The sequence below is a fragment of the Arvicola amphibius genome, chromosome 11, assembly GCF_903992535.2.
Source record: "Arvicola amphibius chromosome 11, mArvAmp1.2, whole genome shotgun sequence".
Taxonomy (NCBI): Eukaryota; Metazoa; Chordata; class Mammalia; order Rodentia; family Cricetidae; genus Arvicola; species Arvicola amphibius.
In genome coordinates this window covers 76,094,230-76,120,387 of record NC_052057.2, presented here as the reverse complement: position 1 = coordinate 76,120,387, position 26,158 = coordinate 76,094,230, and the positions used below count along the sequence as shown (strand labels likewise).

Genomic DNA, 26,158 nt, shown 5'->3' with positions numbered 1-26,158 from the left:
TTCATCTATTTCTCCTAGCTTCAGCTATAATCACAAATTGCTGTTATATATAAAATGATAATGATTCTGTGTAGTCTGTAATATAGCCTTTTCTTACATCTAATACTCTTTAGAATCTGACATAACCATAAAATGTTTTTATCAAGCCCTACTCTAAATAGAAAATAAACATTATTACTTACAAAAGCATGCTAATTCCAGATAGTTCTACACACTTTAATGCACTCAGTAAGTGTTCTATAGAGTGTGAATGAAAGCCAAGGTAGCGTTTTCACCAAACGTCCATTCAATGAGCAAGTCACGCTGACTAGGAAATAAGGAATACTGAATCAACCAGTTCAAAGGGTCAGGTGCCCCTTCGGCAACAGTGGGCTTCTGTTATCTATTAATAGGAGCATGAGCGTCTCCTAGAAGGCTTGTATCAGAGCCTCTCCAAACCCACAGTGTTTCTAGAAATGCCCAGTGTGCCAGATCAACACTGCAGTAAGTTCCCACAAGAGACTCTTCATTCTCAGCAACACTATTCTGTTCGTAGACTTAGCTTAGCATTTGCATTTCAACTTTATGAATAATTGGAGGACTGTCCAAATATTTCTCAGCTTCTTCATTATCTGTTGAGCAATGAAGAGAGCTGCAGAGAAGCAAGCCCAGCTAGACTGAGATTTCCCTCCACTTCCCATTCTTAGACTTCTCTCTCCCCACAAACTAACAACTATAGCTCAGCCTGGTCAGCATTGCAGATTTAGTGCTGTTTCTTGGACCTGTTTTTTATCCCACATAAAGACAAAGTTAAACTGTATTGAAGATACTTTGAATATGACCCCTTTTAGGGAAATCATGAGAAGAAAGGATGAGAACATATACACGAAGAAAAAGAGGGATGAAGTTGAGTTATTTCATATAGCGTAATTATTTCCCAGACAAACCTGCTTTTTGTTACCAAAAGCAACTAATTTACTCTTAGTACAGAAATGAGACATAATCATTCATCTGTAATTTAAAGGTTGATTTATTAATTTTTAATGCCAATTAAAGAATATTAAATATTTCAACTACAAAATGTCTTAATTTATTCAACACTTTTAAAAGATAATTTACTTTTTTATAGATCCACAAGTATCTTTTAAAAATCAAAACATAGTAAGAAAATGTATCAAGACAATAGTTCATACTTTGTAGAACATTTCAGTCTCAACACATCTTGAAATGCAACTGTTCACAAATCTTCACCTACTCAAAACTGTGTACCTAAATTTTTCATGAACTGAATTTAATCTACACTAGAAATTTAGTATAAAAATACACTCAAGCTAAGAAGTTCAAAACTCATTGGCCGCTGACCCAACTCTATAAGCAGAGATATTATTGTGCGAGGTAAGTGACCCAGCTTTACTAGGTTGCTCACTATAACTCAGAACAGTGTGACAGAGAGAGTAATCTTGCATGATAATGTTTTCCTACTGAGTATTCAAGTACAAATTTCAAATAGTGTGTAGTGGAACTAAGCAATGGTTTGCAACACTGACAAACTTAGTAGGTTAAAAAGTGCACATTTTGCTGGGCAGTGGTGGTGCATGTCTTTAATCCTAGCACTCAGGAGGCAGAGGCAGACAGACCTCTGTGAGTTCAACGCCAGCCTAGTCTACAAGAGCTAGTTCCAGGACAGGCTCCAAAGAAACCCTACAGAGAAACTCTGTCTCGAAAGAAAAAAAAAAGAATGCACATTGTTTTGGTTTTTATTTTTTTAAATTTATTATCTCCTCCCATTTCCTTCACACACCCTCCCACCTCACCCCCATCTAATCCTCAGACAGTGTAAGGCACATTGCATTGTGGAAGGTACAAGGCCCTCCCTACTACACCTAGGATGAGCAAAGTATACAACCAAAGAGAATAGGATCCCAAAAGCCAGTACATGCAGTAGGGATAAGTCCTGGTGCCAATCATATATATAATTACAGTGGTCACTGATGTAAAACAATAGTATATTTCCATTTACTCACAACTTTTGTGAAGCTGTAAACATGAAAAGATGAAAATTTAGGATATATGAAATAGTTACAAAATTCTGAAGACTCAGTGACTATTTGGCTTTGGCTATACTTTTTATCATATCATCACAACACCTTAAAATTACATTTATCTATGCACTGATTAATTATGTGTATGTGTCTATGCACATCTACATGTGTGTGTGTGTGTGTGTGTGTGTGTGTGTGTGTGTGTGTGTGTGTAAATCAAGGAACAACTTGTAGGGGTCAGTTCTCTCTTTCTTCCATTTGAGGTCCCAAGGATAAAACTCAGGTCATCAGACTTGAGAGCAGGCAGAATCACACACTGAACCATCTCAGTGACTCCATAGTCCTTCTATATAGCTTGTATAATTTGTATATGATAATTTATTATGGAACACTGCTTTCTAATAGTTGCAGGAAAAAGGCTATTTAGAAGGTATTCTAAATAAGGTATTAAAATAGTTTAAAAATGAAATTTGTTATTTACAACCAAACTAGCAACAGGTAAGTTATTTATACGTTGTTTTCTCGAGTGAAGTGGATATTCATGAAGGGAAACATTAACCCAATGCATATTAACTAGTGAAAATGCTCATTAAATATTTTGTCAAATAAATGAACGAGAAAACAATAACTCCAAAATATTCATGTATCAAGTATATGACCTAGCACTGTAGGATCTTTCTAAAACATATGCACACACATATATAAAATGAATTTTGATGGAGTTATCCTATAATGAGTCAACAATATACCAACTATACACCATGGAACAACAAATAAAAAGCCCCACCCAATGTCAGGAATAGGTTACCTCCTTTGGAATTGCTAGTCATTGAGGTCACATAGACCCCTAAACATTACAGTTATTGCAATATTCTTGGATACCATCTACAGTTTGATGGTAAAGACACTGCCTAATTGGGGTTATGTAGCTAGGAGAAACCAAGCTGGTACTGGCCTGGAAACTTCATCCCCAATTGCTAGCTTTCATAGTGCTCGAAGATGAGTGTTACCAGGGAGAAAAGCACATCCAACAATCTTACCCAGATGAGCTGCAATGATGACCGGTGCAATAGTGGCACATACATCATGGGACTAACCAATCACTTTCTGATTGGATTTAAGACCCAGTTCATAAGTTGAAACCAGTGCTTGGCACCGTTATTGTAGCCAAAAACTTGTGACAAGACATGGCATATGACATAGGGGAGAACCTACTACTATTACTAAATGAACATGATGTATTAAACAGTCTCTTATTATTTTACTGTTCTTGCCAAAGATTAATGAATATCTCAAGCATCATAAGAGAAACTTATTTTTCCAATACATTGTGATTATCACAGAGACCCCAACTGGTCAAGGTTCATAGAATAGCAGATTGTGATATGTTCAGACCTAGTGGTGCATCTGTATTATATTTCCCCCTTTCCAAGGCTCAGGGGTGATTACAGAAGAGGCAGAAAGAGTGTGAGATCCAGGGTTAGTTGATGATGGTGAGTATTTACTGAACATACCAGTGCAGTTGGAGATATGGACAATGGTGGTTAGGATAGCATGTACAGGGCCTGTGGGAGATGGGAGTGAAGTCTCACTCCTAGCTGAGGAGCAACTGGAAACTGAACGTTGCTGGGTAAAAGGGTCTGGACACTGGAGGATCAACCAAGCTCCTGTATGGCCACATATCCAAGCATATACGGGCAGCATAAATTGTACATGGTGGGAAATAGGGACACAAATTTGACCAGGTGGGAGATGGAGATGCATCTGGGAGAAGTTGGGGGAGGGTAAAGAATATTATCAAAACACATTGTACAAAATTCCCAAAGAACTAATGAACATAAGAAAACGAGGATTCATTTATCTTTATGTGTATGTGCTTGCGTTTGTACACATGAATGTCATATTGTGTGGCTATCCACAGAGGTCAAAAGGGGTGCTGGATCCCCTAGAGCTGGCCTTAGGAGCTGCCTCCTATGGGAGCTAAGAATCAAACTCAGTTCTCTGGAAGAGCAGCAAGTGCTTTAAAGGGCTGTGCTATCTCTCTTTCTTAAAGAATAATTTTTAAAAGACAAAAAGTTGCTTAAGTATCTTTTTTAAACATTCCAATTCTGTTTTCAAAGTAAGTTGACATTTGTTGATGATAACAAGCCAGGTAGACCCCCATAGCCTTTCTTTTCTTTCCTTTCAGGTTTTTTTTTTTTTGTATGTTTGTAAAACACAGAATTTACTACTTAGTCCAAGAACTTAGGCTCCTTCTACCCCAGTCTCCTAAAAGCTAGAGTTGCAGTTATGCTCCTTGCTGCTTTCTAATTATCCATATAATATTAATATTTCTTCAACCATCTTCTTCTCATTTCTTTAAAATTTGTGTGTACACTTTTAACTATATATTAAGCAGAAGTTAGAATGCAATGATTTCTTGTTTTCTCTGTTGCAACATCCTGAAAGTATACTGCTTTTTGAATTCTACAATATGGAGGATCTCATTCAGATGTTAAGGTAGACAACATATCCTAATCCAAATGGAATAGACTGGGTTTTGTGTCAGGTAGAAGAGAAAGTCTAGGGTTCACCATGGCACAAGCATCCACGTATGTGCATGTGCACATATATGTGCATAAAATCTAAGACCTCTGCACAAAGTCAGTAATTTTCAGAGCCAATATCCTTGGTAGATGCACTAGAAACATTGCTCTACAGTGCAGGATTAGACATATTTGCATGTCTTAATCTGTTTCTGGTTGAAACAGAAAAGCAATCAAATGTGGCTCCTGCCCTTTCCTAATCACAGGTTTTAAGTCCAGCACTCAGGAGGCAGAGGCAGGCAAAATTCCGTGAGGCATAACTTTGCTTTACAATGAGGCCCCGTCTCACAAGCAAACAAGTAAGCAAGCAAACATACAGCAAAACAACAACAAAATCCTCAATCAAAACAAAATGCCCTTAATCACAGTGTTTCCTTTAAGGCTGGAATTCACAGTTAGCAGTGTACCCTGTCGCCTCCAAAATATTCTAGTTGAGCATCCCCAGGAATCTGAATTTGACAGAAACATGAACCATAAGACAAAACCACGCACAGTTTATACTTTGAGGAATGAACATTAAACCCAGATCAGAAACATTTTCCAGAAGCAAAATTCCAAGAAACACATACGGACTCAGTAGTTAAACTATTGGAAGCGCTTATGGGAAAGGTAAACTACAAAATCAGACGCATAAAACAGGAGTGGGCTGGAGATGCCAGGTGCAGTATATACACCATGCTGACTGTAGTTACAGGGATAGTGAAATACATTAAAGGAACAAGATTTTTCAAAATATGGCCAGGTATAAATGAAGAACAATGAGTTACCAACTAAAAAATGCAATCACTGAACTTAGAAAATTCGTATGATGGAAAATTTGAAAGGTGACATGTTGGTGACTCAAAATTCAACCAGAGAGACTCTCAAGAAACAAGAGGGATAGATGGGCTTGGGAAATGGGACATCACAAGTGTCCTTTGTTTTCAGGAGAATGAAGGGTGTCATGAAATTGTATGGAGGAGGTAGGGGTGGTTAGAGACAGCCTTTGAAAAAGACCAAGTGGTATATCCACATGATGGAATATTGCTTGGTTTTGAAAAATCCATTCTGTCATTTGATTCAACATAGACATATTTAGAGAACATGAAGTAAAAGCAAGCAGAGGCAGATGAATACTATGGACTCTACCTCATGTATTAGTTTTAATGTCATCTTGGTTCAATCTAGAGTATCTAGGAAGAGAGAACCTCAATTGAAGAATTACCTTCATCAGATGCCCGTGGCCATGCCAGTGAAAGATTGCCTTCATGATTAATGTAGCAGGGTCCAGGTACTGTGGGCATACTATTTCCTGGGCTGGTACTTGTGGTTAATAAAAAAGCTAGTTAAGAATGAGCCAGTGAGCAAGCCAGTACGCAGCATTTCTCTGTATCAGGTTCCTGCCTTGAGTTCTGGGCTTTATTTCCCTCAATAATGGATTATGATTTGGATGTGTTAACCAAGTAAATTCTTTTCTCCCCAAGTAACTGTTCTTGTCATAACAAGGAAAAATTTTTAGAATATATGAAATTCAAAATAAACTTATCAAAGCACAGAGTGAATTAATGATTGTAGAGGCTATGGAAGTGTAGAAGAAATGATCAAAAAGTAAAAACATCCATCCAGGAGAAATATAATCTTTTGAGGGGGGTGTGTGTGGGAAGGGTTTTAGAACATTGCCTTGTGAATATTGTTAATAACAGAGCACGCTAAAAGTTGCATAAATATCTGGGTTGATTTAATCATTTGGATTGGTCTAATCATTCTACATCATTTTCATAAACCATAAACTTACTTTGTATTCTATGAATTTATATAATTATAAATGGTCATTTTGCAACTTTTAAAAGGAAGGAGATTGGGAATAAAGACCACTTTAATCAAGCAAAAACACAATTCATGCCAGTAGACCTTCATGCAAGGAGCATGCAATGAACATATGCTCCAGGAAGGAGAAAATAAATGCTACCTTGTTGTATTTATCTAGTACGATAAGCATTTTAGAGTGCTATTTTAAATCAATTTCCTTTCTAACAGCAATATAAAATTTCCAAAGCATTAGAATTTCTAATTAATGCAGCATGAATAATCTGGCTTAATTATTTGCCTGTGAGTTTGCATTTTGTGTCTCCATTTATGCCAAATGTCAATCACTGGGAAATTTTATAGTAGAAATCTTTTAATTATTGATACAGGCTGTATTGTATCATATGAAATTATTTTGTATAGTTTAGTGTGATAGTCTAAAATAATACAACTAACCTCCAAGACCTAAAGGTTGTGAATAAGTAATAATACCTAATTCCCAGTTTTTATAAATGGAAACATTTATTAAAGAGTTTATTATAATTAGAATAACACAGTTTATTCTAAAGAGCAATACTACCATCAATGCTATAATGACTTCAACATTTCCCTCTAAAATAAACCTAATACTAATGTCTAGAGCAATTGCTGAATATGTACTACGTTTTGTGTTTTCTTATATGTTAAATTTTAGCAGTATCTAACTTGAACATGAAAGGCTTTTGTATAACAAGAAATTTTGTTCTATTGAAATGTAGAATACACAAGTTATAAAAATCATTTATGGGCAGTTAAATATTGAAGGGAAGTTGGAACATTTAATCTATTCTAACACTCATTTAATGCAAAGGTACGCTGGTAATATAGACATTATTGATACTCCACTTGAAGGGGACATTTCATACAGTGTAACTCCTGGGAATTAATTTCTTTCTCTTCTGAGAATTTGGAAGTTGTTCGGCTGTCCAAAGACACACTTTTCCAACAGCACATAAAATCCTAGTAGAGGATTTCGGTAACTTAAGAAAAATCACCCAGAGGCCAAATTTATTACTGGAAAAACACATTCACGACGAATGATAAAAAGCACAGTAAGTACAAAGTGGAAATTGTTACTTTAAACTTACCCTGAAATGACTGCCCTGACATTTTTTAGGCCACCGCCCTGCTTTATCTTATGATAGGTTTTGTGACTAAGAACAAACTGAATCAATCTTAGATCAAATATAAATTTGCCATTTTCAAACAAAGAAGCATAGCTGTTGCATTTGCAGGAGTACAACAAACCACAGAGCTCAGCGCACGTAGCTTCACTCTGGTAAGTTTCTCTGCCGTCCTTTCAGCTTTTCCAAGATTTTGCCTTGTACCTGAATGAGACATCAGAATTGGGATGCTGAATACCGAACAACAAACGACTGTAGTTTAGTCCTACAGGCTCCTTGTCAATTATTTCTAAATCAAAATAAGTTAAAAGTATAGCCAATAGTAGCTTTAATTCAATAATTGCAAAATATCGGCCTGGACATTTGCTGGCTCCAAATCCAAATGGCAGAACGTAATACTTCAGCTTTTTCCCTTCCTTGAGAAACGTTGTTTTCTTCTTGCCGTCTTCTAGGAATCGATCAAATCTAAATTCCTATAAAGAATAATAGACACTGTTAAAATTAAAATTTTACATTGATTGGTTTGAGTTAGGTCCAGTAGGCTGCTGTATCTCCTTGTCTGTCTTTTTTTTTTTTTTTTTTTTTGGTCTGAAAACATATAGGAGGAAGTAAAACATGAATACGTGAAACAGCATACTCAAATTTTCAGAAAATTCAAATGTTATAGGGAACACCTATATTTAAATACCTAAAGCACTGATCTGCTCCCATTTCTCTTGTCTTTTCTTAAGTGGTGTCTGTGTTTCCACTTACTAGTGAAGACTGGGTAACTGACAAAGAAAAGAAGTTTACTTTGACTCATGATTCTAGAGTCCAAAAATCTAAGAGCCTGGAGTTAATGGGGCCTTGTGCTGCTCCTTGCAATGGAAAATGACAGAATGATTTGGTACGTTGGGAAGAATAAAGATAAGAGAGGCAGTCTATTGCTTTAATAGGCCAATTTTCTGGCAGCCAAAATGGTGTCAAGAAAGTGATAACAAGTAACATGGCAAAGGCCTTACCCCTAACCACCAAAAAGGTCTTTAGATTTCAGGAGGAGTTTTGGATAGGATGCTCAATGCTCAAATCACAGTGATTACAGTGAGTTTTTTTAACTATAAAGACTACATCTGTCTCCATTTCTGTCCTCTATGATGTGTTTGCTATAAAGATCATTAATATACCAATTATGGGTAGAAGGGGTCTCCTAGACGGCTGCCATTGTCACTATGACATAATACATCTTGGTAGCCACAGGCTAATATTCATTTATCCTCCCAACTATCTATTGATGGACAAATATGAATTTAAGATTCAGTGCTTATGTTTGAATTAAAGAGACAGAAAATAATAAGATTCAAACAAAGCCCCAAAGAGAACCTAAGTAGAAAAACAGATTTTGTCTTTTTTTTATGTTAAGGTAGATTTCTCATAGGACATTTCTATTAGAGTGCACTCTGCTTGGATTAGTTCTAGATAACAGAAAGTTATGACGTATTTTCATAAATAAGTTATACTACTTGCTACAGAAGATTAGAGAGCTGGTTATTTTAGGGTTTTTGACCTGTAGCCTTAATTTTGCCATGCTGCCAAAATTTCCTGGCTTAACTCTCACTTGAGTTGGTAAAGGGTACTGAGTGACCTTATTTAAGTCCATTGTGAATTAAACCATCAATTAAATTAATGCTTGTGGTTTGAATAAAGACAACCAATTATTTCATTTCATTGGCATTCATTATATCTTCTCTACCACAACTTTGATATGAGCTACATCAAATTATATATAACATAGAATATATAGAAATTATATATAATATAGAAATATAGAGAAGTAGGTCAGATCCAACATGTTTCAGATTACGGTGAAACACTCCAATGTGAATAAATTATAAGTGCACCACAAATGTTCAAACTCCTTCAATGGCAAGTTTAGTAATGTTAGGCTAGTCACTTCCTTTATCTGGGTTTACCTTAGTTAATACTAAATTTGCTAAGCATTTGGGCTTTGAGAAAGTTTGCCCTGTTCCGACTCTGTCCCAACTTACAAGCCAGTACAACGATGTTGACATAATCAGTTAGCATTTTATAGTTGCTTTATTTCCTAACAAGTGATACTTTAAACACGCTAGAGTAGGAGTGTATTTTAGCACCGTTAGGGAATGTATCCAAAGTGACCTAACCAATGCAGAACTGAAAATATCTGCTCATTTCTACAGTAAGCCCAGTGGTGCTCTCTGTGTGCACGCAGTGTTTCTAGAGAAAGAGAGGAGCTACGTGGAACCCTCCCCTGGTGATCTTCCATTCTGGGGGCTTATGACTCCATCCTAAACTCAGTGCTGATGCACTCTTCTTCCTGTTGACTAATTTAGAAGATTGGTCTCTTCCCCACAGCTTCCTGTTAAGGCCAAATAGCTTAGGTAAATTTTGACATGAAGCACAATCCCAGAGGAAAGAGAATTCACTGTAGTTCTGTTGTTTGTGCCAGAAAAAGCAAAAGAGAAAACTTAACATAAGTTATGACTTCATGGCATCTATCCAGATAATGTAAAGTAAGCCCGAAGCTACCAAGGCTGCCCTGTCCTTTCTCAGTGACCTCACTGGCAGCCCTGTGAGAGGCTAGGGCACCTCTCTCAAACTTCTAGCAGATCATTAATTTTTCCCTTTTACTTTTCTGTCCTTCTTTCTTAGTTTCCTCAGAATTAATATCTCAGAAATTTCCATTTAATGGTTTATTTAGTAAAATTAAAAGGGAAACTATTAGCATTTTCTCTGTGACTGTCACCATGAGAATACAAATATATAAAATTAAATAAAATTATATATATATATATATATATATATATATATATATATATATATATATATATATTGGTTTTTCAAGACAGGGTTTTTCCGTAGCTTTGGAGCCTTTTCTGGAATTAGCTCTTGTAGACCAGGCTGGCCTCAAACTCATAAAGATCCACCTGCCTCTGCCTCCCAAGTGCTGGGATTAAAGGCGTGTGCCACCACCGCTCAGCTATTTTTTGTTTCACTGCCTGCGCATAGAGAACCTTGGCAGGTCCATGTTAGGAAGGCCTATAATCTCCTTTAAGAGTTAATTCAGTTTTACCCCCTAAAGGGAAGCATGTTAGAATCTCACCTGAGCTATTGAAGATAACAGGAATGTAAAGCAAAGGTCAACAAGCTCCACTCGAAGGTGCTGGAAGGACTTGGTATGAAAGCTACCAAACCTCCCTGCTGCCCACTGGGGGTTGTACTGGAGGTAGTCAAATTCACTCAATTGAGTAACAACCTCTGACTGACTTGGGGTTTAGGAAACAATCTGTCCAATGGCACAGAGGAAAGTCTGTGGGGTCCTCAATAAACCCTTTGCTTGGAAAGAAAGCAGAACAGAGAGACAAATGGCTTGAGATGAGTCTCTCCCTGGACCTCATGCAAAGGTGAGGATGTCTAACTGCAACTAGAAAGTGCTCACAGAAGACGACAGAGTGAGGGACTCCCTTAGGGTCTTCTTCATCTACCCCTCACAGCCTCCAACGCAGTGACACTCCCTTCACAGTGTACAACGTCAATGCATTCTGGGAATTCATTCAGCCAATAGCCTTGTAGATACCAGCCCATTAGGGTGTGATCTGAGGTACAAACAGGAAGCTTGCTTAGCCCCTTTTCTTTTCCCTTTGTTGGTGGTCAGAGTTTGGTCTGGGGCTCCCAGGGCCCAGATAGTAGAGGAACACAGTGGCTCTCTTATTGTGAGTGATCCCCAATAAACATTTGTTACCCTTTATTACAGGCTCTCATGAACCTTTTTCAAATTATGCAACATTCTAGCACCCAACAAGGGATTTGAACCCATGACTCTGGGATTAAGTGTTCCATGCTCTGCCAACTACTGACCTAGCCAGGCATTACAGGCATGTTAGGGGTTATCGTGAACTTTCTTTTAATTATGCAACACTGAAACACTTGAAGCCCAGTTTGGATAGGAGATCCATTTGTTTTTTCTGGATTAAGAGGAACTTTTAATATACACAACAGAGAAGAATTGCATAACAACCTCATTTGTGTTTTCTGAATACTATGTTTAGTGCAGTTCAACAGATATTTATTTTTTAAAAGTATTTCCTGCATAAGAAGCATTGCAAATACAAAAGCATAAAATACATCCCTGCTGAGGTGGATCACTTGATATGTTCATGACTTTCGTCCACTCAGTTCATGACTTGAGTGTAGGAATCTAAACTAGACAAAAGATACCACCCTCTAGTAATGAAACCAACCAATCAACCAACCAACCAACCAAACAAACAAATAAACCTCTCAGTGGAAAAGCTAAGGGGATGGCAGTGCTGCCTGTGGATTCCAGTCTTCCTGGAGACAGGATCTTATGGCAGAGAAGTCCTTTGTTACCTCCATGGTCTGGGTTCAAATCAATCATGATTGTTTCCAGATAGTACTGGCTTGTGAGAGGGTGTGCACCTCCTCAGTATAGTAGTGTTTGCACCCGAAACAATGAATCAATGTTACAGATTATGGATTTCAAAATTGCATCATCCAGACAGAAGGATTTCGAGATGGTCAGTGTGAAATGTCAATGTGCTAGCACAGCAGAAACCCCCTTAATATAAAGGACTTGGCTCTGAGGAACAAAAAAGCCATGTGATAAGGTATATATTGCAAACTACACAGGACAAGGGGACCTTTGATTTTCTGTTATTATGTTATCAAAGGGCTTCTTGGAACAGAGAAGACTCTTAGGCCTCATTAGGCCCAGTGTAACTTCTTAAGCCTAACTTGAGTTTGGTGAGGCCTAGTGTAACTTTCTGAGCCTAGCTCCAGTTTGGAGACCTGTCTCTGGTTACCCAACCTAAGTCCGCCTCTGCCCAGTCACAGCTGACATGGCCCTTGTTCCTTGCTTTGCCTCAACCCATCCCGAGCTTCTCCACCCCCATCACAACCCTATATAAGTCCCTGCTTGATGCCATTAAATGAGTTCCTGCTTTGACAGACTCTTGACTCAGTGGGTCTCTCTGCGATGCGTGGGGGGTGGGAGGCTGAGTTGTGACACTCACCATCATGTTCAGCCCCAGGAAGAGTCCTGCAGGTCTGTCTCTGCCCCCTCTCCCAAGTCATTCTGCCAGAGAACCTGGCAGAAGACCATTATGTGGTTGCTTCTTTGAGCTCTACTGAAGGCATATTCTCTATTCTTGTTGGAGATAGAGAATCATTTATTTATAGCACTTACTCACGTGTGATAACTGGTCTATTCAAAAAGCACTGATGATAATTAAAATAATTCTGACATTGAAGTTCCTATTTTCTTCCAAGGGCTTTTCAACGTATTTAGCATTTTATTACACCCACAACCTTCTGAAGATGGGGGCACAGTGCTTGAGGTTAAACAAGACATTTCAATAGCAGAGCTTTTCTGGAATATTTGAAGGGGCTGTGCTTCCAAAATGTCATGTTACTGTGTGTTTACCTCAGGAGTTGCATGGCGATAGTGACTCACTGACATCTTAAATGGTGCTGTGTGTTCTCTATAGCCTAATACTGTCAACAGATTTCCCTGTTCTTGACAGCTTTTGGACCTAGAAAAATGGACCTGTAGCATTAATTCACTCTACACCTCCAGCTCTGGGCTTTTGGCAGAAGAGAAATCATCACTGTTGCTTTCCCATTACTCGATGACCACCTGCAGGATTTCTGGCCTATAACAGTGTGAATTTAGGGAAGACATCAGAAAATCTTTAATAAGCACCTCACTGCTGGGCAACTAACAGATTATCTGGACGTTGCTGGATAGCATGGCTTCTTGCAAAGCAAGACAGAGTCAAGGAGGGCTCTTCCTTTTGTTTTACTATCATGCTATATATTTTATTTGCCTGTATGTTTTCACACACTGGGAAGAGCCATCCAAATGTGTGATATCACAAGATAAGCACCCCGTATCAAGGGAAAAAAATAATCCTTAATATACTAGTTACATGTTGGTAGCTTATAGGCCAGATTAGAGTTCAGAACACATTTTGTTTACCCCCATGTTGCTTGAAACTTTACTTTTCTGGATATTTAAAAATTCCGTTTTATTTCAAAGTCAATTTTTCAGATTCTTTAAAATTCATTTAAATAAAATCTTAAAAAAAAAACTATCCTTAATGTTTGCAATGGCTGAAGGTCAAGGATTACCCTGCTGTGCTATTTAAATGCCTTCTATGGATCTCTCTCTCTCTCCCCATCTCTCTCTCTCTCTCTCTCTCTCTCTCTCTCTCTCTCTCTCTCTCTCTCTCTCTGTCATTGAAAGGATTTTAAAAAGTTTATTTTTTATATTTTTATTTTGTGTGTGCCACGTATGTGTCTGGTACCTGACAAGATCAGAAGAGAGAATCACCAGAGCTGGAGTTACTCATGGTTGTGAGCTTCCATGCAGGTGTGGGAACTGAACGTGGGTCCTCTGCAAGATCAGCGAAGTGTTTTAATGACTGTACCATCTCTCCAGCCCCCCTCAGGCAGCCTTTCACCATTGTTCTTACCATTCTTACTAGCACGACTCTATTTATGATCAGGCTACTTGTTAATGATCTATTTGCATATCATCCATATTTCTACATGTACCCCTCTGTCTTAAATTATGTACAGTTTCATTTTCATCCCATTCACCCATCTTTAAATTTCCTTAATTACTTTACATGTATAGTATCCTGTTGATAGGACAATACTTGAGTAAGTAACATAAAATTTGCAAGGTAGGAATACCCTGTTGTCACTGACGATAGCAAAAGCACACATAGGTGAGCAGTAGACTATGGTACATCCTCACAAACTGGGTGGAAATTGCACACTTTTAAAAGGTAGATGACAAAGGTGATTAATGTGGGAGAATTTGGAATTTTCTGGGTAGGAAAGTAAAGAGGGAGTTTCCAGGAACAGAGAGATAAGCAATGGGGTCATTTCAGGAGCAGAGAGGTACAGTTAGCAAAGGGATAGATGGGTGAAGGAGAAGCAGGACATGTCTTGGGAAGTGTCATTCAGATATTCTGAAACCACACTTCAGTGTGCTAAGAACCCGTGTTGGGCTAGCTAAGGATCCTGGGATTTTGTGTCTTCCTAGAGCTAGTAAACCTGCTTTTGGAGCTAGTATGTGTCATACTTTTGGCTGCTATTGTCTATCTTCTACTTATAATTGTCTTTCCACTCAAAGGTTGAAGGTTATATAGTCTATAGTGAGTAGCAGAGTTCTTTTGTGGACTCAAGAGCAGTGACTTGAGTGGCAAACAGTCCAGATTTTCAGACTTTTTATTACTGCTAGTGGGTGATGGTTTGGATGGGCATCTGAAACCTAAGTTTCTAACATGTTTTCTTATTGACATATTAAGAAGTTAAAAACCCCAAATTGCTGTATTAAGATGTTAAGAACCAAGATCTCCTGAGAAAACTAGGAGCATGGGGTTCGGGGGAGAAGGAAAAGCAGAAGGGGAGAAGGGAAAGAGTGGACCAGGGAGGCAAACATGAGGGAATGGGATAGTCAAGATGGGGGAAGAACAGAAATGGAGAGCAAGGAAAGAGATTTTTGATTGAAGGAGCCATTATGGGGATAGCAAGAAACCTGGCACTAGAGAAATTCCCAGGAATCCACAAGAATGACCCAAGCTAAGACCCTAAGCAGTAGTGGAAAGGGTGCCTGAACTGGCCTTGCCCTGTAGTCAGACAGATGACTATTTTAAATGTCACCATAGAATGTTCATCCAGCAATTTATGGAAGTAGAGGCAGAGAGCCACAGCCGGAGCACTGGGCTGAGTCCTAAAGTACAGTTGAAGAGTGGGAGGAGTGAGAATAAGAGCTAAGAAGTCAAGACCATGATGGGGACACCCACAGAAAGAACTTACCTGAGCTAATGGGAGCTCACCAACTCCAGCCAGACAGGGAAGGAACCAGCATAGATACAAACTAGTCCCTCTGAATATGGGTAACAGTTGTATGGCAGTGGCAGACTGTGGGGCCACTGGCAGTGGCACCAGGATTTACCCCTACTGATTGGACTGGCTTTTTGTAACCCATTCTCTTTGGAGGGATACGTTGCTCAGCCTAGATATAATAGAGAGGGCCTTGGTCCTTCCTCAAAGCAATGTGCCTTACCCTCTCTGAGGAGCAGATGGGGGCATTGGAGGGAAGGTTTAGGGAATGGGAGAAGTAGAGGGAGTGGCAACTTGGATTGGTATATAAAATGAAGAAAAAAGATTTTTTTAAATTAAAATAAAAGTCTTACGATTAAAAGGAAAGAACCAAAGAAAATACATTTATATATCACCTGACAGTGCTAAGTGTTTAGCAAATGTTTACAGAATAAAAAAATAATAGCTGGCAAAATCAGCAAAAAGAAATGGTTCCAAAGCATTTTTTGTTTTTGTACACGGAATGATCATCATTCTACTACTAAATCCAAAAACAAAAAACAAAACAAAACAAAAAACCAACAACACTGTAGAAAAAGTTACCTGATGCTAACACAAGCCAGGTATTACTAATGATGCTCAAACCTACTAAATAACAGATTCACGGAATATCCTAATGATTTTAAATTACTTTTCACAACATTGAAATTTTATTCTCCCAGTGATTTTTGTATGCGGCAAACCTTTTGTTTACTATTAGTATCATTCGGGTAAAGGTCTGCATTGCACAGGGCAATATATACACACACTCCCTTTCCTTAACGTCCTCCTCCTATGGCTTCCTCTTGCCTCCCACCCCCTATCTTTCTCTTTCAGTTTTGCAATAAAGCCAAGGTTGGGGTTGAATTTGCTAAATTCCTATACCAACCTTCCAAATGCCAGATTACAGATGTGTACCACTAGTCCTTAATTAACACTCACAATTCCCCCCTGTGTGTGTGTGTGTGTGTGTGTGAGAGAGAGAGAGAGAGAGAGAGAGAGAGAGAGAGAGAGAGAGAGAGAGAGAGAGAGAAAGAGAGAGAGTGCTGGATGGATTGGAATGTGTTTTGTAGTCCTGCTGGCTTCAAGCATACAGAGATCTGATGGCCTTTGTACCATCATGCCTGACCCTAACACTCATCATGTATAATTTTGACTTAAATTCTTAAAGTTATCAATCAGATTTTTTTTGTTGTTATTTGTTTGTTTTGTTTTGTTTTTTCAAGACAGGGTTTTTCTGTAGGTTTGGAGATGGTCCTGGAACTCGAATTCACAGAGATCCGTCCTGAGTGCTGGGATTAAAGGCCTGCACCCTCACTGCCCAGCTCAGATTTTTTAAAAGGGGATAGAAGAGTGAGATGTGGGGAACGCACAAAGAAACATGCTCATAAAGATGGTGGCAATCCGGTGATCATTTCTTATTTGATGACAACAATAATTCTGATTTAACTCTTCATGACATGAAAAATAAACTTGGCTACTAATCGAATAATCACAAAGAAAACCTAGGCAGAAGTGAAAAATTATAAGAAGTGTTGCTATTTTGAAGTTCACAAATACTTTTCAGATATTAATTTCAGTTGTGTTGATTATCGAATACAGCCTAACAACAGGAATTATTCACAGATGCAGAAATGCAGCTAGTTCTCTGGAGATGCTCGTCCGTTGGCTGAAATTCTACATCCTCTTTGCGGTCACTGTCTGCATAAGGCCTCGCCTAAGAAACCATGAACCTTCCCCTTGTAATAAGACACTGGCTTTGCTGACTCAATAAATACAAATTGGCACTGCTTTTGAAGTTTTTCCTCTTATTGTTTTCCTAAATTCAACAATATTATAATTCAGGTTGAGTGCAGAATATCTATCTGAGGTCCTGTGTTTGGAAGCGGCCCATCTATGAAGCCTTTGAGCAGAGGACAGATGTTTCCTCCACTAAGGGTGGACGGTAAACACTACAAGTCAGCAGCATCCTCCATGCAAAGCACAGCAGAATATAACTGCACTCCATTTGCATGCAGGGGGTGACTCTCTTAAGTGGTATTAAGGGATGAACCGGGGTGGATTAATTTCCAGTCTTTGATATTCATTAACTCCAGCTTCGGAAAAAAAAAATACAAGGAGATGACACAATTACCCTCGGAGCTTCACCCGAGAGCAGCAGCTTTGCAATTTGGAGTTCATAGTGCCATGCTAATTGATCAAGCAGGGGCACATACCTTTAGCTAAAGGGACTTAACTACTATTTGTTCCTAACGATAGTGATGATGGTATTTGACGTTTGAAGTCAGCTTCACTTTGGAAGTGCTTAGCAAACTAGTTACTATTATTTAATTTTTAAGCTACATATCAATATCCAGCCCTCTTGGGTTTCAGTAATTGCTTGTCAAAGAGACTCTTAATTCAGTGGCAAAAGCAACGGTGACCAAGGTAAAACGTCCATTTCATTTGAATTAGGCAGCAAATAATTAGACTTATCTGAATTTTTGTTCACAAATCACATAACCTGTCAAAGGCAGATTCTTAGAGGGGGAAACCTGTAACGGCAAAAATCTTCCTATTAGAGGGAAGTACAGAAGTCATATCACCCTGCTGCCTCAAATCACCAGTGAGAGTAAGTAAGCTAAAGGATGAGAAACGAGGGTGGGGGGGGATGGAGGGAGGGGGGAGGGGTGCTTTCCCGACAGCCATAACAGACGTGATGTCAATTTACCTCTGGAGCCTCAAAGACTTCTGGGTCCATGTGCAGGATGGGAGGAAAGACAGCCACAAAGTCTCCCTTTCGTAGGCAGTAGTTGCTAGTCTCTAAGTTGAAATTCATATCCTCTTCAACTTTTCGGACGATGGTGGAGTGTGAGCACAGCCGCAGAACCTCGAGGACCGTGCTTTCTGAGGAAACAAACAACAGCTCTTTGTAACAAGAGTGCTTCGAGAAGCTCTCACTGCAGTCTGTTAGGACACATTACCAGCAACCTCGTCTCGTAGGAAATAACTTCTCTTCACATCCATTGCGAGCTAAAAGGGAGTCAATGAGGCTGTGGATGCTGAGAGTAAAGGACCTGGTGGCTTTGCCCCGACATCCTTTGGGGAGTTTCAGCCGTGCTGTGTATGGACAGAGGAAAGAAAGACCAGTCTCCAGGGACTGATGTGTTCGGTGCACAAACATAGGGTTACGCCTCCAGTCTCTAGAGGAGTGATTTTTTTAAAGCCAGGTTTATCTAGTTAACAGTACTTGGGCAGTTAGCAGTAATTGTAGTAGGTGCCTTTGAAGACAGCGTATCACTAAATTTCTCTATGCTAGCTGTAAATAAAATGAGTCAGCATTTGCTGGAAAATTTTCCAAGGAACACATTTTTATAGGATTCGGAAGAAAACCACATTTTTCTCATTTTCCAGGGAGAACAACATTCACCAGCATCACATCCTGGAAGATTCCAGAAGCCGAATGTCCTTGCTATCCCAGTGGCCTTCACCTTTTGCTCCTAGCACGGCAGATTTTATGGCTAATTTCCGGCGATTTATCCTGGCAGTTTGAGGAGGAATTCCTTTGGGAATAATATGCATAATTTGCATAAATCATTCTGATAGCATGCATATCAGTGTGTAGCTCCTGTCCAGGGCTGCATCTCTCCCTTCATAATCAAAACTGACTATGTTTCCACCAGCGTGAATGGATCCTGGAATATAAAGCTTGATTCTTTCTAATCAGCAGTGTGAAAGCGCTCCAAATGGAGCTCCCCCCTTTCAGATGATAATAAATGATTGTGTTTATGACTTGCAATTTAGAAACCTCACACACATACACATGTTTAGAGCCTGGTTTCTTGGTGCTGAGCACAGTTCTGCCATAGCCAGTCCCTAGTTATTAGATTATCGAAGGCAGACCCATTAATGGGAAACACAGAAATAAACATTATTTTGTAAATAGGTAAAATGCAAACCTCTGAATAGCTCGCCCAGGGACATGAAGTAGCTTTGGGTGCCTTCTCCCAGGAGGATTTTCCTTAAGCATGCGTTTGTCTAAAGAAATGAGGCTGCGGTCAGTTTCGTGTGGGTAGTGGGGTGATTCAATGTGACGTATAGTGAGGCTGTGCATATTCTCTTAGACTGCCTTCGTTATTCTAATCAGGCAGAGTCAAATCGGTTTGCTGGTGATGGAGCTAGAAGAGAACTTTGGTTTGGGCACATGGACTCTATTGCAGATAGCCACGAGGCACCTGACACGACAGATTTTGGCTGGCAAGACACCAACAACCAACATTTCTATGGTGAAAATCAAGGGACCACTTCCCATGTCCCACTGCTGGCCCTGTTGGACCAACAATAGCACAGCATCATTTTAACATGTGGTATGAAATAGTAGCTGACATATGTGGTAGTTCTGTTCACACAAGTCCAGTAGGGTTTGGGAAGAAGAAATACAAAAGCAAAACAACGCTTGGGGTGGCTGCTGTGACAGGGTAAGCATTTAACAGTCCGAATAACATGGTCATATCTGATTGGCTGGTGTGCTCTTGGGAAGCATGGCAGCTTGTGCCCACTGCAGTATCACAAATGACAATTGGGCAAGCATATCTTATGCAGAAGTTAATCACAATAATGGAGCTGAAAGTGTGGCTCAGCAGTCAGATCGTAAGTGACAAATCTGTTTTACCTTCCAGTACCAGTTATGAGTGCGAGGCGAGGTTGGCTCTTGCTCTGAGCGATCACGCCGATAATCATTAGCTGACAAAAGTAACGAGTTGTGTTATTATCGCCAGTGGAGAAGGGAGCTTGTGGGGTCTGCAGCACAGCATCAAGACACAAAAGCCAGCCCCACTTCCACCAGCCCCAGAATGAACGGGGGCAGAGCTATACATTGAGAAGGACAATAGCACAGAGCAAAAAAACCCTGCAGCTTCTCCTTGTAGTTGTCATAGTTGAGCAGACACCAGGCAGTGCCACTGACAGACCAGCTGGGCCCTGGGAGGACTTCCATGCTACACCGGGAGGTACAGTAAATTATCCTGCACGGTAGAGCAGCATCTGTTTCCGTGCTAGTGCCGAACAAACAAGACAGTTTAAAACATACCAAGGGATAACCAAGCAACAACTGAGCGTGACCCTCATTTTCCCCCCTTCTCACACTCGAGGTGCTAAACTTCATTGTGCAAGCATTCCATGAAAGAGAAGCCAGGTTTTCATTTGATAAGGTGTTGTCAGAGAGATTTTTACATAGTTCCAAAATGGAAAGAAAAAAAGCTTATAGTAATTTTATTCTTAGAACTGTCCCCCTTCTATCTTCATTTCTTTTATACTAAAGCTAGCACTTGGTTCTCAATTTGCTCTAGAATTAAAAAAAAAAGCCCAACTTTCCATACACTTATAAATATTCAGTCTTTAAACCTAATTTGCTATACTTAGTTCACATGCCTTCAAGCATTTGTCTTCCAATTCCCACTGAATAAATGCGTACTAATGAGAACTAGAGCAAGCTGCTGAGGCAAAGCTGGGTGACTGGGGTCTGGCCTGCCACCAGCTTGTGATAGGCGGGCAAATTGAGCTAAAATGAAAAGTCTTGTCAGCTAAAATTCAACATGGTAGCCAAACAGCAAGCTGTCAATCATCCATCCAAAACAAGGGACTATAGGTAATAAAAGGTCACTGTGACTCATTAGTGCACACTTGGCTTACATATGGAAGCTAATTTTAATTAAACATGATCTCTATCTGTAAATGTTTTATAAAACTTACTGTGCATAATGGACCGGTAATTCATGCAAACATTTAGCAGGTAATGGGACCCTCTAATTATTAGACTGTATTGTAGAAAAATGACTATCGGGAATGCAAATATTTGGGGGATGAATTTACACAGGCATTGCGAGGTGCCAACAGTCATAGCTGTGGTAAAGAGAAGGCTTCGTGTAGAAGTGCTAAGAGCTGAATTCCACTGACTGCAATCCACAAGACAACCGGGTCAGAAAAATTCTGACGACGAACTTAACAATTCTGAGACTGTGCTGCCTTGTTTACCTGGCTGGAAAAAATGAGTTTCTTTCTTTTTTTTTTTTTTTTAAAGAAAACGAAAATGATAAAAGTCCCTTGTAAGTAAAGAGCTGGGCACGTGTTAAGCTGTGATGTTTTACAATCCAACTGGAGGAAAAAGACAAATGAAGGGAATTGCTGGGAGGGAAAGGCACATCCGCTTTGTCTTCAGAATAATTCACAAAATGATTCCCATTTGCAGATTTCAAGTGCCAAAGCAGATCACGCTAATCAATAAAGCCTGGTGCAATGCAAACACAGAGAGGCGCACGCAGGTTTCCGCCTCATACTTAGGCCATGTCTGTATATGTGGAATGAATGTACTGTGACATGGCCGGACTGCTAATTTGGGTCATCTTAATGATTGGTGCAGGCTGGCGTGCAGGCTGATTAGCCATGGCGATCAGTGGGTAGCAGCGATGGCAGGAGCAAAATGAGCAGCCAGCCCCACTACGGTCACTGGGGCTGAACACATGGATGCTCTTAAAACGAAAATGCCTGGGGAAGGGGAAGGGAAAGGACATGAAAATGGTGTTCTCTAGAAGGTGTGGTGAAATGCAGCGCAGCTCAGGATACACCACACATGCTTGGCTGTCTTTATATAGCTTTTTTAGACAGATGAGAAAGTAAATAAGAAATTGTGATAATTAATATATAATTTGAAGAAAAATCACAAATTTCTGGATCAACAATTGTATATTTGAATAAGGTTAAAAATAAATCCGAATTGGTACAAATGCCTACCTTCACACTGCATTGCAGAAACAGGCTTCGGTTTCTGCTATTTATGGCTTCGGCTGTATATTTAGACACACGTAAGTTAAACACTTGTATGCTCAATAGAATTTTGTGAGGGTCTTACTCTGCTCAAAGTACTGGGACACGGTGACTGGAGGAAAGAAATGCAACATGTGGATTTGACCTGCACTCCTGCAACAAACTGAGAATTCCAAATTGAAAATTACATGTGAGCAAGAGGCTCCAAAGTGAGGACTTCAAATTGTTTCCTTACTCATTCCCCCTCTCTCTTTCTCGATGGTGTGTGTGTGTGTGTGTGTGTGTGTGTGTGTGTGTGTGTGTGTGCGCTGTGTGCACAAATGACCAAATGTACAAATGTGTGAAGGTAGTAAAGGTCCAACTCATGGAACCCAGGGATGGAACTCAAGTTGTCAGGGTTGATGGCAGGTGCCTTTATCAACTGAGCCCACTCACTGGCTCTCACCCCACTACTTTAGACATTGAATACTTCTTAAATTGGCAAGGACTGTGAGCTTTGTCTGGCAACATGAATAATTCTGGAACAGCTCCATCAGTTTAATCAGCACATGTATTCTCTATCAGTTAATTGTTAGGAAAACTCTTGAGTCAGCTTCCTGATTTTGCAGTTTTCTTTTCTTTTTTTTTTTTTGAGGTATGGGGGGGGGGCCCAGAGACTTGTGCTTGCTAGGCAAGTGCTCAGCCCCTGAGCTACATCCACAGTTCAATCAAAGTTTGCATGGATTACTAACAAGTAGTGTGTGCAAGTGTGTGTGTACGTGTCTGTGTGTGTGTGTGTGTGTGTTGCTGGGGATTGAGCACAAGGCCTTGCACATGCTGGGTAACTTCTCTACTATTGAACTATAACTTGCCATTTTACCTTCCCTCCCTCTTTCTTTTCCTCCCTCCCTTCCTCTTTCCCTCCTTTCCTCTATCCCTCCCTTCCTCTCTCCCTCCCTTCATTCCTTCTTTTCTTCCTTCCATTTCTTTGACAGGGTCTGGCTTTCTAGTCTAAGCAGGCCTTGAACTCATGATCCTTCTTTCTTGCCTCTCAGGCTTTGGGATTAGAGCACATAACGCATGCTTTACTTATAGACATCGTTTCTGAACATATAACTCTAATGATAGTTTACTGAAAGCATATTTTGGAGGAAAGGTGTTTTTTCAAACTGAAATCAAGTTTTCTTTCCTTTAATTTCAACCTTTATAAAAATTCAGGCAGCAAATCTACTCCTTCTTCTAACCTTTAACAACCCCTTAAATACACATATATGCATTTTATCATTTTCTTTTGGTGTGGGGGTGGTGCTGGGTAAAAACTCCAGGTCTTTGTGAATGCTAGGCAAGCACTCTACCATTGTGCTGTACCCAGGCTGTTGCAACCATTTTGTACTCTGTGTCGGAGATGATATGACATCAGCCTTTTGACATGCCTAGTAAATTCGTAGAGTTTACCACAGTCTACCAGAACTACACGCACTGCTTGCTTGAGTTGGGAAGCAGAGAGGGACTTTCATTTCCTATGCCCTAGACCCCGGACTTCTCTCAGTGTTCCTCTTGTGGAAGCAGATGAGGAGAGACGTTTTGAAATAACCACATATTCCTTTGAAGCTTTCTTACATGGCAGGGATGACCAGCTTCTTCGGCTGTTAGACTCACCCAGGATTAGATAAAAAGATAACATCTCCATCCCAGATCAATGAAACCAGAACCACAACATTAACGAAAACCTTGAAACGAGGGGTGCTGAACCTTGACCACAGATTAGAATCACTTGGGGGAGATGTTAAAGCCATCAACCCTCACTCCAAAATAATAAAAGCAGACTCTCTGGGGAAAGGCCCAGGGCTGAGTGTTTTTACAGTTTTCCAGATGATTCCAAAGGAAAATCAAGTTGAGAGCGTTGTGGATGGAAAGGGTTTTCTAAGACCCTCATCCTATTCTGTGTTGGTTTACTTTCAACACTCCTGTGATGAATTTACTTTAATTTGCATCAACCTTACCTTCCAATCAGCTTGTGTTTTTATCCTACATTCCTTTCCTGAACTTCTTAGCTTTGTATTAAAACGCAAAACTGATAAATATTGAAGTCAGTGATTTTCATTGATGTTTCAATAATATTACCCCAAAAGCCTTTCTGCTGTCGGCTTCTGGAGTACCTCTTTCTTGGGTTAGGATTTCCCCACAGGAGAAGAGGGATAGAGTGCAGTCAGAAGGCACTGGCCTAGCATACGCAGAGACCCTGGCTCAATCCTCAATATGGCAGAAAATAGAAAAAAATTACTAACATGAAGTGAAATTCATTCCTTCTATGAAAGCAGTGCTAAGAGGAAAGTTCATAGCACTTAAAAAAACGGAGAAAGCACACACTGGAGACTTAACAGCAGACCTGAAAGCTCTAGAAAAAAAAAGAAGCAAACTCACCTAGGAGGAGTAGAAGACTGGAAATAATCAAACTGAGGGAAGAAATCAACAAACTAGAAACACAGAAAACAATCCAAAGAATTAATGAAACAAAAAGCTGGTTCTTGGAGAAAATCAACAAGATTGACAAACCCCTAGCCAAACTAATCAAATGGCAGAGAGAGAACAAGCAAGAAAATACAAGTGTATTTTCCAATACACATTACTTACCAAAGTCAAGTAAATATCAAATAAGCAAGTGAAACAGACCTTTAACCTCTACTGATATAGAAGCAATCATTAAGTCTCCCAACCAAAAAAAGAAAACAAGAACAAAAACAAAAATCCCAGAGTCAAAATGGTTTTAATGCAGAATTCTACTAGACTTTCTAAGAAGAGATAATGCCAATACTTCTCAAATTATTGCTCAAAAGAGAAACACAAGCATCATTGCCCAATTAATTTTAGGAAGACAACAGTTATTTAATACTCACATCACATAAAGACCTCCAAAAGAGAGAAGTTTATATACCAATTTCCTTTTTAAAATTGATACAAAAAATCCTCAACAAAACAGTAACTGAATCCACGAACACACACACACACAAGATCATGCACCATGAAGAAGGTGGCTTCATCCTAGAGATGCAAGGGTGGTCCATAACATGTACATAGATAAACATAATTCATCATATGTACAAACTGAAAGAAAAAAAAACCTAAGTGATCATCTCATTATATGCAGGAAAGCATTTGACAAAATACAACACCCTTTCAAAATAAAAGTCCTGGGGAAGACTAGGAATATAAAAGATAGGTGATTTAAAACAAGCTTATAGCCAGCATCCATTTAAAAGGAGACATGATCAAACATTTCCACTAAAATCAGGAGCAAATCAAGACTGTCCACTCACTCCATACCTACCCAACATAGTACTTGAAGTCTTAGCTAGAGCAGAAAGACTGGAAAGGAAGATGTCAGATATGTCAAGTAACATTAAAAATCTCACCAGGAACTCCTACAGCAAATAAACACAACACAGCAGCAGGATACAAGATAAACTCAAAACAAACAAACAACAACAAACTGTAGCCCTCCTCTGTGCAAATGACAAACAGATCTTGAAAGAAATGAAAGAAACAACACTTTTCACATTGACCCAAGTAATATAAAATGTCTTGGGATAACTCTAACCGAGCAAGTGAAAGAACACTATGACAAAAACTTAAAACACTGAAGAAAGAACTGAAGATATCAGAAGGAAGTGCCTATCGATTATAGTAGGATTATTACAATAAAACCAGCCACTTTACCAAAAGCAATCTACAGATTCAAATCGGTCCCTACCAATATTCCAACAAAATTCTTCACAGAACTTTAAGGGACAATACTCAAATCTCATATGGAAAAAAAAACCCAAACTATCTTGGTTTTTTTAAAACAACCCTGAAAAGCAAAAGAACTTCTGAAGGCATCACCATCCCTGATTTCAAGCTATATTACAAAGCTACA

At 39.4% G+C, this 26,158-nt stretch overlaps 1 protein-coding gene across 3 annotated transcripts in view; it reads right to left on the bottom strand.

The window, feature by feature from the left end:
- Window positions 1-6,910: 6,910 nt before the first annotated feature.
- The window catches only part of LOC119826373 (cytochrome P450 7B1), a 181,079-nt gene continuing 161,831 nt past the window's right edge, over window positions 6,911-26,158 (bottom strand). For all 3 annotated transcript variants that reach the window (XM_038347650.2, XM_038347652.2, XM_038347651.2), the window contains 2 exons: window positions 18,173-18,348; window positions 6,911-8,027 (listed from right to left, as the gene is read on the bottom strand). In XM_038347650.2, coding sequence (XP_038203578.1) covers window positions 7,731-8,027; window positions 18,173-18,348 — 473 coding nt within the window. In that variant the 3' untranslated portion in view covers window positions 6,911-7,730. The remainder of the gene's footprint in view (window positions 8,028-18,172; window positions 18,349-26,158) is intronic.